Here is a 13,991-nt window from a genome sequence, read left to right as displayed (position 1 = left end):
CCCACTGCCACCGTCCACCACCATCCACCGCCACTACCCACCGTCCGCCGCCACTACCAGCATCCACCACCACTACCCATCGTCCGCCACCACCACCACCACCACCATCCATCACAGCCACCACCAATCACCACCGTCCACCACCCACCACAACCGTTCATCACCACCACCACCCACTGTCGGACGCCATCACCGTCAACTACCACCGTCCACCACCCACCAAAACAATCCATTACCACCACCCACTGTCCACCACCACCATCCATCGCCACTACCCACCGTCCGCCGCCACAATTTTATTATTATATTTTCTATGTAACTTGAATAAATGACTTCTATCTTGTGAGATAAGTTTGACAGTTACGCAGACAGTATCAGCTTATAAAAACAAACAGTCTTATATTTTCAGCTTGCAGATCTTCAGACCACATCTTCAGTTGCAGACATGAAAACAGATGAAATCAGCTTGCAGACAGTTTATGTCTGCAAAAACAAACAGCACCTTAAAGAGTACAAGATTCACAAAACATTTAAAAGAAAATAACTATATTTTGTTACACAATCATCGTAACAACCATGTGTGATGCAAAAGTTTTAGTTAAAAAAAAAGGGAAGATTCCCAATTTCTCAAGAGAGAGAGTTTTAAAACATCCTTCCATTTTGTAATATTTTCAAAAGATCCATTCAAACTCGTTAGTGGAGACGAGTTTTGAATCAAATCCATCTTTCCAAACAAGTTTTGTTTGAACCAATCAAAACCAACCACATGTTCCAAATCTATCTTCGCCGTCAAGTTTTGTCCGAAATCCGTCTTGGACGACCGAACTTATCCGTCTTCGCCGGCAAGTTTTAATCTAAATCCGTCTTAGACAACCACTCTTAGTTATTCTTTTATATTTAATATTTAATTATCATAACTAATTTTACTAATATTTAGTTTTTCTTTTATAACTTTTAAAACATAAGGTTTTACAAAATTTCAAATATACTACTGAGACGGGCTTAATTTCATTGAATATTTTGATATAAATTTGGCATGACTTGGTTTTGAGTAAATTTTATATCGGCACGTAGATAAAAATAAGCAAGTCTCAATATATTCGAAATTTTGTAAAACTTTATATTTTAAAAGTTATAAAAGTAAAACAAAATAAGAGTAAAATTAAGTATAATAATTAAATATTAAAGAAAAGGGAATAACTAAGTTTGTTCGTCGAAGACGGATTTCGATCAAAGACTTCCGGCAAAGACAGATAAGTTTGGTCGTCCAAGACGGATCTCGATAAAAACTTGTCACTGAAGACGGATTTGGAACACGTGGTTCGTTTGGATTGGTTTAAACAAAACTCATATGCAAATACGGATTTGGTTCAAAACTTGTCTCTTCCAACGGGTTTTGACGGATCTTTTTGGAATATTATAAAAAAAGAATTACAGTTTGAGATTCCCTCTCTCTATCTCTCTCTCTCCCTCTCCAAATGAGACATTTTGAGAATTTTTCAATAACTAATTAAACCACAAAATATGTGTAATGTTTTAGTCAAGTTTTTTACTTAATATTTTTTTTTTCATTTTACGTTTAATTTTTTTTAATTAATTTTTCGTTTATAAAAATGTGAGTGAAGATAACTTGATTATTTGAAATTGGATGTGGCGCCACATTTTCTCCCTTGATATCATTAATAGGCTAGCGTCCGAAAGGGCACAACACCTTTTAGCGCCCTTATCTTGCGCTAGTATAATGGTGTTTGGTGATATACAAGCTGATGCGGAGTGGGGTTTAATGTCCATCACACACCGTCTAAGTATATCATTGACTATAATAATAAAATGCATGTTTTTGAGTTTCATTAAAAGGAAAAAAGAAAAGTGTAAGACCCCGTTACCGGTAGCCCTACTTTAACGTTGGATTTACTCATAAGCGCAGTTCTAAATATCAGAGTTAACAAAAACTTTCGCGGAATAATAAAACTTCAACCATAACATTTTACATAACCATCAATTCATGTCTTATAAAACATTCGTAGTCAATTAAAACAAAACATAGTCTTTAAAACATCACAACATTTCTTCGAGATGCCAGTATCTTCGATTTCCATGCCATGTGTCTTCAGTCACGCGAGCTGCTTCAACCTATTTGCCTGCGTGCATACTAAAAGTCAGCTATGCTGAGTGAGTTCTAGTTAATCACATAACTTACTTTTCATACGCATATACGTGCCCGAAGGTACGCATTACAACATATCAAGATCAGCATTCGTCCATACACATTCATATCTAACCATACATTATAAAGGGCGTTTCACCCTACATACCTCGGATATTTTTAGGGTCTGGTACCCTCCATCCTCGGATATTATTAGGGTCCGGTCACCCTTCATCCTCGGATATTATTAGGGTCCGGTCACCCTTCATCCTCGGATATTATTAGGGTCCGGTACCCTTCATCCTCGGATATTATTAGGGTCCGGTACCCTTTCTTCCATAGCTTCACACTATACCTGTCCTTAAATATTTTTTTTGACAATACGTGCAATCTCCGAAGAGCGTTCACGTACCATTAACTTATCATACGTACATTATGCATACATCATAAATATTCATACATGCATCTTATTTTACATCATATATAGCAATCACGTCTTTAGCTACCACCTGACGATACATGCAATATCCGAAGATCGTTCACGCAGCGTCAAACAATCATCATACATACATCATACAAGGCATACACTTACCACTTAAGGTAAGTGTAGTAACTATCACATCGAGTATGCACACAGCCCCGAAAACATAACAAGGAAGTGGGGCAAGAAACTCACCACAATGCGGTTGCTTTCACCGTTTACGGTTATTCCCTTCTTGAGTTGTGCACGACTAACTGTATAATAATTATACGTTTCAGTAAACTATTACTACACATATCGCCTTCTAGTTTAATTATTACCCTCAACGAACGGGGGGTCCGGGGGCAGCGCCCCTGGCAGCGGGGTTCTAGGGGCGGCAGCCCCTAGCGGGGTCCAATGGGCAGAGCCCCTGACTACGGTTAAGCTGCCAGGTCACATTGGAAAAATTTTATTTTCATTAACTGTCTTAACACATTTTCCATTAGCATTTTGAATCATTGAATAATATGCTACTTACAAGTTCAAGGGCTTATTTGTAATTAAATCATTCTTTTCTAAGTCCAGGGACCATTCTGTCATTCTGTTAAACTTCTAATTCGTTACTTATCCTTAACGAACTGACTTGCCATGACGAACTGGTTCTTGTAACGAATTGGAACCTTTAACGAACTGGTTACTTACACGAATTGGAATTTTAACAAACTGGACTCTTAACGAATCAGTCTGTGTAGCGAACCAGTCCAAGTAGCGAATTGGACCTTCTAATTCGTTATCTCCTTTAACGAACTGGTCATAACGAATCAAGGGTAATTCGTTACCCTTTTCCCTTAACGAATTGGAAACGAACTACAACTAGTTCGTTAATCTTTCCTTAGCGAATCAGTTGGCGAATTACCTCTAATTCGCTAGTTATTCCTTAACGAACTAGGGTTAGGTCAGATTTGTCAGAACATTCCCTGACAACCTCGTACACGTTTTTCCGGCACCGCCTTTCCGGCATCGCCATTGCCGGAAAACTCTCCGGAAAAACGTATATTCACCGTTTTACACCGTTTTTCATCGTTTTTCGTCCCGTTCGATCCATATCTGAGCTAGGGTGACCCCTAAGCTCATATTAGGTTCAGTTTATACCCGATTCCACCCGGATCTCATGACTTAAACGGTTTAACGGTGTCGGCTCTTCGTTTCATGATTATATCTAACGGATTTAAGCTCAAACAATAAAATACTATCATTACCTCGGGTCGGTTCTCGGTTTCCTTCTTGATATCGGTTTAGAGAGAGAGAGAACTAGAGAGAGAATCTTAAGTGTGTGTTTTGGATGGTGTAAGGGATATGTGTAAATGAATTAAATGGAGGATCAATGGTATATATATTTTTGATCATGGGCTTAAGCCCATGGTCTTTCCTTCATTCCTCCATAACCCAAGTCCATAACCCATATCCATTTACCCAACACAAGTCCATCTCGTATTCTATTAACCGATAACGACCCGCTATAAAATAAACGAACTTTATTTTATTAATATAACCGAAAGTAGGATGTTACAAAAAGAAAGGAAAAACAAATAAGGGAAATGAATTGTAAAATGGGAGGATTTACTTTCTAAATTGAAAAGAAATTGAAGGAAAAGGAAATGAAGTGAAAATGAAAAGAAAAATAAAGGAAAAACTTTCCTTTATAATCCAACTATTCGATTTAAGGGGCGGTGCTCCCTTGCCTACTTGCTCTACTTGGGTGTTACTCGTGCCATCTAAGTAAACCATCCAACTCACCCTTATCTATATCTATATGTAAGGCCCTATTTCTGGCGCCCTACATTGGCGTTGGATTTACTTATAAACACAGTTCTAAATATCAGAGTTAAATTAAACTTTCGCGGAATCAATAAAACTTCAATCGTTCGTTACAGGACATCAAACCTGTCTTTAAAAACATAACATAAAAATATTTTATTTAAACATCATGACAAATCTTTAGATGCCAGTCTCGTTAGTCCTGCAATGTGTCTCCCTCAGGCTAGCTGCTTTAGCTTATTTACCTGCGTGCATACTAAAAGTCAGCTACGCTGAGTGAGTTATAGTTACTCAGATAACAAATAATACATTCATATACTATACATACGCATCCGAAGATTCATATTATATACTTAACCTGCTTATCTTTCTTTCGTGCATACGTAATATATAACTTCTTTTTTTTCTTTCTTTCTTTCATACTTTACATTTATTCATATTTTACATACTTATACGTTTTAAGGAGCATTACGCCCTACTGCCTCGAGAATTATTAGGGCTCAATCCCTTTTCTTCCTCAGATATTAATAGGGTCCGGTCCCTTCTTCCTCGGATTAGTAGGGTCCGGTCCCTTCTTCCTAGAGTATTATTAGGACTAGGTCCCTTTCTTCCATACCTAACCATTCTTTTATGTTTCTCTCTTTTTCACTCACAACCACTTTCAACAAATATTAAAAATTTATAAGGGCTGAACAGTAGCTTTTCAAATATACAGAAAAATCATTGCATTTTCTATTTCATTTACTCATAACACCTAAAATCACTCCCTAAATTATAAAACTCAACTCACCAAATTTAATGGTTTAAATGTGAATGCTCTAACACTTGATGTATTAATTTACTTTTAAGTAATAATAATTCTTTTAAAGAATAAAATTGACTTCATTACATTAAGTAATGCATATTTAATTCCTTACATTATTTAATACAACAATTTAGTGTTATTATTTAGACAATAATATAATCAATATTTAAGACAAGTCGAATTAAATTTAACTTTTATGAACCTATTAGTGAGAAAGGGACACTTATGGGTACCACTAATGCACTACCCATTCCTGCATATCATCTCATTTCTACCCTTATTATTCATAAACTACAAAATCATTGGTAACATATACCAGCAAATACTATAGAACTTTTTGTTTGTTTTTTTGATTTTCTAAGTGTAATAAATGACAAAAATGAATCTAGTTTATAAAGCAAACCTTTGCCTTAAAATGAAATCACATACTCTACCCATATTGCTGCCCCGTCCTATAAAGCAAGTTTTGTCATTTTTAAAAAACACAAATGAAGAAAAGCAAAAGAATAATAATAAAAAAGAAAAATAACTAAGAAAAGACTTTGAGAAAGAGAAAGAGAAAGAGAAAGAGAAAGAGAAAGAGAAAGAGAAGAGGTGTGAGAAGAGTGACGAGAGAGAAAGAGAAAGAGAAAGAGAAAGAGAAAGAGAACCGACCCTTTTTACTTTGCTGTGGAAACCTTTTTTCTGATTGTCTTGTATTTGTAAGGCTTCCAAGTCTCCACACACTTTATCTCTTTCTTCTTCTTATTCACATCCACTCTCTCTCTACATCTACTAAATTCAAGAAAACCCTCTTTATATTTCTTTACTCTCTCTCTTCAAGCTCATGATCCAAAACCAAAAGTCAAGCATGCAGCATATACCTCTCTCTCTTTCTCTTCCTCTCTCTCTCTAGGGTTCCATAAACAGATAAGAGTGAGAGAACCAAAAACACACACACACCCATTTTCTTGAAAACCCTTTATTTAAAATCATCCAACACTCTTTGTTCTTGATGGATTTGTAACATTTGTTTGATGATATCCACAAAGAGTTGAATCTTTGAACTGGGGTTATTAGGGTTTTCATTCAAAAAACAGCAATAATATTATTATTATTATCTGATGAGTTTTGGGGGTTTTCTTGATAACAGTCACGGCGGCGACGGCGGTGGCATCCCTTATAATATGCGCGTCGGTGCTATCTCTCAACCGTACTCCAAATCAATGTTCTCTTCACCCGGCCTCTCACTTGCTCTTGTAATAATAATAATATTATTATCATTCTTTAAACCACATCAAATCATACTTTTATTTCTTTTTTCTTTTTTTTACTTTTAACTGATTTGTTTTTTTGTTATTAATTGTTTAGCAAACGTCTATGGAGGGTGGTGGCGGTGGTGAGATTGGAAGAATGCCGGAAAGTTATGAGGGTGGTAGTGGTGGCGGTGGCGGTGGCGGTGGTAGAAGGAGCCGTGAAGAAGAGCATGAGAGTAAGTCCGGTAGTGATAATATGGACGTTGGTGGCTCCGGTGATGATCCTGATGGAGATGATGGTAAACCACCGAGAAAGAAAAGATATCACCGTCATACACCGCAACAAATTCAAGAACTTGAAGCGTAATAATATTAGCTTTCATAACATAAAATGTTATTATTATTATTTTTTTATTAATTTGTTACGAAAATTAATTATTATTATTTTTTATTGTTTTTAAAGATTGTTTAAAGAGTGTCCTCATCCTGATGATAAACAACGTTTGGAGCTTAGCAGAAGATTATGTTTAGAGACACGACAGGTTAAGTTTTGGTTTCAGAATCGTCGTACCCAGATGAAAGTAAGTGGAAATAATCAATCTTTTTGATGTTTTTAATGATAATATTATGAAAAAGAATTTAAATATTTAATGTTGAAACTTTTGATTTAATTAGACACAATTAGAGCGGCACGAAAACTCGATCCTCCGGCAAGAAAACGATAAGCTTCGAGCGGAAAACATGTCGATTCGGGAGGCAATGCGGAGCCCTAGCTGCACCAATTGCGGCGGTCCAGCGATGATTGGTGATATCTCGTTGGAGGAACAGCATTTAAGGATTGAGAATGCGAGATTAAAAGACGAGTTAGAGCGCGTGTGCGCTCTTGCCGGGAAATTTATTGGTCGCCCGGTATCCGCTATGCCAAACTCGAGTTTGGAGCTTGGAGTTGGTGGACACCAGTTCCACCAACTCCAAGGCGGAGTAAGTGGCGGGATGGTTGGATCAACCACCTCGCCACTACCACTAGGACCGCCTGATTTCGGTGTCGGGATTTCTAGCGCGTCATCAGTTGGACCGCCAAGAGGAAGTAACAATGTCATGGGGATTGATCATTCTCTTGAGCGGTCAATGTACCTCGAGCTTGCGTTAGCCGCTATGGATGAGTTGGTTAAGTTAGCCCAAACCGACGAGCCGGTTTGGCTCCAGTCGTTGGACACGGGCCGTGAGGTGATGAACCATAACGAGTATGCTAGAATCTTTACTCCGTGTATCGGGCTAAAACCGAATGATTTTGTTTCCGAGGCTACACGAGAGAGTGGGACAGTGATCATCAATAGCCTGGCTCTAGTTGAAACCCTAATGGATTCGGTAATTTCTCGTTAATCTTGATTATTATTAACTATTATTCGTTACGAGTTATAATTGATTCTTGTTTATTGTTTTGCTTAGAACAAATGGGCAGAAATGTTTCCATGTATGATTGCTAGAACATCAACATTAGATGTGATTGCAAATGGGATGGGAGGAACAAGAAATGGTGCCCTTCAATTGGTAATATTCGGTTCAAAATCCCGTTTATTTTTTCGTTATTTACAATCGTTTTATTAACCGAAACATGTTTTAGATGCACGCCGAGCTGCAAGTTCTTTCACCGTTGGTCCCGGTCCGGGAGGTCAACTTTCTTCGGTATTGCAAGCAACATGCGGAGGGCGTGTGGGCGGTGGTTGACGTGTCAGTTGATACGATTCGGGACGGTCAACCGGGTTTTTTGACTTGTAGAAGGCTTCCTTCCGGTTGTGTTGTTCAAGATATGCCTAATGGTTACTCTAAGGTATAAACTTGACTCTTTAGTCAACTTTTGACTTTGAAATTTTATATTGATGTTCATATTTGTTTTTAGCTTTGAACGAGTCATGTGATTGATATACGACTATCTATAGCATAATTTGGTTAAAACTTAAAATCAATCGGTTTGATGTTAAAAGTCAAAGTTTGAAACTTCTTTAGCATTTATGGAGTTTAACAAGTAGGTGTGCTTGCCTGACTTTAATGAGTTTGTTGTCACACCTCTTCTCTTAAAACCTTAACACTTGCTTCCGAAACATGAATGCTTACATAAATATAGTAATGTACAACTTTAAATGCACTTCTTACATTTTAGTAAACATAATTTACCATCTTTGATGCTTACATATGTGCATGTAACTTACACAATCTTCATACTATTATATGTTTATTATTATTTTTTTTTCGAGATTTAATGTTATCAAATTTGCCAGGGTGTAGTTTCATTTCTAAAAAAAGTTCTTAGACTCGAGTCGCCACTCTTGTTGACAAGATTCATTTTTACATGAATTTTATAACGCGAAAACGAACCTTCTCAAATGCTGTTTTATTCAATTTAGATGCTGTTTTTGGCTTATCAATGCATATGTACTCCTTGAATCAAGCATATGGAATCAGATTCAAATACTTTATATTATATCATGCAGCTGTGATATATAATATACAACAGAAACATCTAACAACTCGATTTCCCGCGCATTGTGACATATTTATTATTCAGATCGCGATGATCCCGATCACTTTTAGTAGTTAATATCATCGTTGGTATAAAACAATTGTTTTGATGTTTCTGTTCCAAGTTTTCTGAGTTTTTTTCGGGTCCTATTCGATCCTGTTTGACCATTTTCATGTCATTTGTTCTTATTTTATTTGCATCAATCTTTGTGAAAATAATAAAAGTATTGTCATTTTCTGGTGTAGGAGAATTGATTGTACTGTTTCATGAATATACTATTGTCCATTGAGCCCGTTTCCAAGATTTGTCTTCTATTATTGATTTTAACTTATTTAATTCAAGAATCACTTTAATTTATTATTTAAAGTTATTACTTCTTTTCTTAAACGTTTTATATTAAAAAACACTGACTAGCAAGATGTTAGACGCGCTAGAAAGAAAAATAATCCAACCACTCTACCTTAGTTAATCTGTCTTTTTATGGTGTATATATTTTTTAATAAAAATGGTTTGTTAATGTATCGTCCTTTTTAGGTTACGTGGGTTGAGCATGCTGAATACGATGAAAGTGTGGTTCATGAGCTTTACCGACCGTTGATTCGAGCCGGGATGGGCTTCGGTGCACAAAGATGGGTGGCCGCCCTCCAACGACAATGCGAGTGCCTCGCCATTATTATGTCCTCTGCGGCCCCCACTCGAGATCACACCGGTATACATTTTTTTATTATGGTAGAAATACAACTTTATATGCATGTGATACAACTTGTGATACATTATTGTGTTGTATATGTAGCAATAACTTCAAGCGGTCGGAAAAGCATGTTAAAACTAGCACAGCGAATGACGGATAACTTTTGTGCGGGTGTTTGCGCGTCCACGGTTTATAAGTGGAACAAATTGTGTGCAACTAATGTTGATGAGGATGTTCGGGTTATGACCCGACAAAGTGTTGATGATCCGGGTGAGCCTCCGGGTGTTGTTTTAAGCGCGGCTACCTCGGTTTGGTTGCCCGTGTCTCCTCAACGACTGTTTGACTTTCTTCGCAATGAACAGTTAAGAAGCGAGTGGGATATATTATCCAATGGTGGACCCATGCAAGAAATGGCTCATATAGCCAAAGGCCAAGATCATGGCAATTGTGTGTCACTTCTCCGAGCTAGTGTAATCTTTCTAGCCCCCTCTATGTTTTTATATGTTTTTTTGAACTATTAATTTGTTCGGCTGGTTTTGATGAAAATTATGCGTCGAACCACTAAATAAGGTTTAAATAAACTAAAAGCTAAACCGGGCTGGTGGTGTTGGTGCCCGAATTTTTCGGTTTTGCCTATTTGACGGTTTAATGGTTCGGGTTTTGTTTTAAACGATTTTTTTATAACGTTTTCTCAAATTCATTTAATTTGTGAATAATTTTATTATGATAAAATATTAAAACCTTTTGGTTTTACCTGTTTGACATTTAGCGGTTTGACTGTTTGGTGTTTTACAGCTTTAACTCTTTATCAGCTTTCTTAATATTTTCTCAATATTTTCGTTTTGCATTATTGATATAACCGTCAAACGGTTCAGTTTTAGCAGTTTGATGGTCTAAACCAACTTTTATGTATTTTACCAAAATCATTAGTTTTTATAAGTTCTTAAATGATAAAATATGATTTTCTGATTATAAAAAATATACCTAACTACATATATATGAAATATATAAATATTAAAAGTTAAAACATGTTAATAACATGGCCGGTTTAAGTTTCATACCAAGTAATTAAACCAACAAACCGTCAAAATTAAAGCATGAACTAAACCGTGTGAATCTTAACTCCGCCCGGTCTCAAACCGGGACAATTCGGTTAGGGTATTTCACTATTTCTATAGATTTCAACTCTATATGAAAATTTGGTGTATTTCCAAACATGGGTTGGGTTGAATTGATTGAAAAGTAGTAAGTAATATAGAAGAAAACACAGGGGCAAAAGGGTAATTTTATTTAGAAAAGAGTACTTAGGTCTATTTCAGATCTAACGTAGAGACTTTAACTTTATTATAATAAGCCTTTTTAATCTAAAAAAGAAAATCTATAAAGTCAAAACTGTGTTGCATGTGAAAGGGGGGACAGTGGAGACCTTTCTGGGTTCAGACCGTACGACACCGTTTTGGTTTATGGGAAGTTATCCAAAGCAGTTACTCAATTGGACAGCGACCACACAATCACCTTTTTTTTAATTATTTTTAAATCCTAATATTTACAAAATATATATTTTGGTTTCTAACTTTTTGTTACCTTTTTTTTTGTTACAGGCAATGAATTCTAACCAAAGTAGCATGTTGATATTACAAGAAACATGTATTGATTCGGCAGGGTCATTGGTGGTGTATGCTCCGGTTGATATTCCAGCTATGCATGTGGTGATGAATGGGGGTGATTCGGCTTATGTGGCTCTTTTGCCATCCGGGTTTGCCATAGTTCCTGATGGGTCAGGTAATCGTGTTGTGTCCGAGACAAATAATGGTGGTGGCAATGGGGGTAGAGTGGGAGGTTCTTTGTTGACCGTAGCGTTTCAAATCCTTGTTAACAGCCTTCCTACTGCTAAGCTCACTGTGGAGTCGGTTGAGACGGTTAATAATCTGATATCGTGTACCGTGCAGAAGATCAAAGCCGCTCTTCCATCAGAGAACTAGTTTATGATGTTTTAGGGTTTTTTCGGGTGGTGAAATGTGAATGATAGTATTTTGAAGATTTTTTTTTTTGGTGAGTCAAGAACGAACCGTGCTTGTCAACCGTTGCTTTGTTGTAAGAACTAGATGTGTGTGGTTTTTACAACAAAGCAAAGGTGGTGGTTCGGGCATTGACTCGATCAACCCGGCTTGATCAAGTTAGCTCTGGTTGGATTATAGTATGATGTGTTATGTTGCCATTAAGGGTTTTCAGTGTTTTTGTTGTATTTTTTGTGTGAAAAGCTTTGTCTTGTGTTTTTCTTGGGTGCTAATCTTAGTTTGTTGATTATTAGTTTTTGGTATAAATCCACCATACAAGTGTTTTTACAAGTATATGTTAGAGCACATGAGTAAATCTGAGATTTATTTGTTATGCTGGTATTGATATTTGTACACCATTTAGTTAATTTTGACACCAAATAGCTTTCTTGCAATGATAATCATATGAAACAATACTAACACCACCCGTAGTAGCCTCGTTTTGAAGAAGGAAACGAGCACAAAACACTAGGCACACCACCCTGGCTTTTTTTGGCCCGTTTTGGGCTAGCTTCGTTGTACGCACAACGATGTGTTTGAGTTGAATAGCCAACATGACCGTTTATGAACGGTCATTTTTATATAAAAAGAATCAGTTTTTTTTCTAGTATAATCCTTTTAATTCTCAATCAAAACTCACACTTTTATGTAACTCTCTACTTAAATTCTATAAAAATCTACAAAACGATATATGAATTCTCCCTTTTCTTCAGATATATACAACCAGTTTTTTGAGATTGACGCCCAAAGTGTATGCAATCTCTTCCTTCTCCACACACGCCTCTAAAAGAGAATATATTGAACGAGATCCTTTGGGCACGAACGCTCGTTTGATGACAGATTACTTCAATGACATGTCATAATATAAGAACCCCAAAGACTTTTGGGTGTCGCTTTCGGTTGTCTAATCGCTTTGCGCGTTGCCAAAGATTTGGAGCGTGAATTTGATTACTTTAAGCAAAAATAGAACTCACGAGGGACGCTAGAATTCATGTAACACCTGAAAACTTCAGTGCCATTTACCAACTTCAGATGTTGAGGGACCATTTGGTCATTTTGCTAAAATGAAAGTCCAGGGACTAACTGTAATTTTTAACATTTCAGATGAGACAGACCGTCTCATTATTAGATGGTCCGTATCAAAACTAACTTGGGTATTAAGTTAGATCTTGAGACGGAGTGTCTCATATGCTTACATTATCTGACGGGGCGTCTCATTCGTCTACTAATTCTTGAGACATACCGTCTTATCTTTAAATGGTATGTATCATCGTCTGAGTAAGCAAATATGTGTCAAAACCGACCCTAACATGTCAACGTGCATATCTGACTCATCAATTGCGAAAAGGCCTATAAATAGAGGCCATAATACGCTCATTTCAATATCACAACTTCTGATTATCAAACCATGCACAAAACTCAAGGTTTGTTAGTGTTTTGAGGGTGTTAGCAAGAACAAGCTAGGGGAAGTAGGTTCTAGCCAAGTTCAAGCACTAATCAAGTATTCTAGTAGCTGTAGAAGGGTTCACAAATCATTCCTAGGTTGTATTAAGCTTGGAAGTAAGGTATGGTACCCCTAACACTCATTTAAAGTTCGATTATTATGTTTAACCGAGTATGAAAGCTATTATCGATTGAACCTAGGTATAAACTGGTTAGAAGTTATATGTGTTTTTAATCATGTACTAGGTATTGGAACACTTAAACGAGTCTCAAAAACATGTTAAAATCATTTCTAGTTTTAAATGACCAAAACAATAGTATTAAACGGACCATCTAATCATTATACAGTCTGTCTCATCCCAAACTTTGATACGGGTCAAGATTCCAACTTTGTGATGCCTTGTTACACATATATGGGCTGTGTTATTTTGATATGGCTCGTCTCAAATTAAATTTTATTATTTTAATGAAAATTAAGTTTTGAACCTATAAACCGAACCACTATGTATAAACAATGTTTGAAACGATAAGACTAGGCCAATATAGTCTACAGTTGGATCAAGAAACACGATCTAGGTATTTATGTAAACTAATTTAAGACAGGTTAAGCATACGAAAACATGAAGATTATCATAACAAGTTCACTGAAACAGAACTGAATGATGAATACGTTAACCTTTTCAAAATCTGTAAACATATTTATCGACCGAATAGAAAGGTGGATATGTAAAATTTTATAATACAAATTTATTCTAATGGGACGTACCAGCTGTTTGTCCAGAGAGTCAGAAAACATTTTCAAATAAGAATTAGAA

The 13,991-nt window shown here is 36.5% G+C and overlaps 1 protein-coding gene across 1 annotated transcript; it reads left to right on the top strand.

The window, feature by feature from the left end:
* Positions 1 to 6,015: 6,015 nt before the first annotated feature.
* Positions 6,016 to 12,029, top strand: LOC143536235 (homeobox-leucine zipper protein ANTHOCYANINLESS 2-like). Its single transcript, XM_077030276.1, has 9 exons — positions 6,016 to 6,467; positions 6,580 to 6,827; positions 6,928 to 7,045; positions 7,140 to 7,832; positions 7,914 to 8,015; positions 8,089 to 8,295; positions 9,520 to 9,694; positions 9,779 to 10,146; positions 11,278 to 12,029. Exons 1-9 carry the CDS (start codon positions 6,333 to 6,335, stop codon positions 11,656 to 11,658), a joined length of 2,427 nt encoding a protein of 808 aa, XP_076886391.1. The 5' UTR covers positions 6,016 to 6,332; the 3' UTR covers positions 11,659 to 12,029.
* The last annotated feature ends 1,962 nt before the right edge of the window (positions 12,030 to 13,991 follow it).

The sequence above is a fragment of the Bidens hawaiensis genome, unplaced genomic scaffold (assembly GCF_021521415.1).
Source record: "Bidens hawaiensis isolate Kalapana, Puna unplaced genomic scaffold, B.hawaiensis_p1.1 tig00010745_1, whole genome shotgun sequence".
NCBI lineage: Eukaryota > Viridiplantae > Streptophyta > Magnoliopsida > Asterales > Asteraceae > Bidens > Bidens hawaiensis.
Note: the sequence above shows the minus strand (reverse complement) of the source record. Positions and strands in the feature narration are given on the sequence as shown.

Excerpts from the sequence above, each read along its gene's own strand:
- LOC143536235 (XM_077030276.1), top strand. The coding sequence starts at position 6,333 with ATGAGTTTTGGGGGTTTTCTTGATAACAGTCACGGCGGCGACGGCGGT. Across the intron at positions 7,833-7,913 it reads TTGAAACCCTAATGGATTCG|AACAAATGGGCAGAAATGTT; the intron begins GTAATTTCTCGT and ends TGTTTTGCTTAG. Across the intron at positions 10,147-11,277 it reads TGTCACTTCTCCGAGCTAGT|GCAATGAATTCTAACCAAAG; the intron begins GTAATCTTTCTA and ends TTTTTGTTACAG.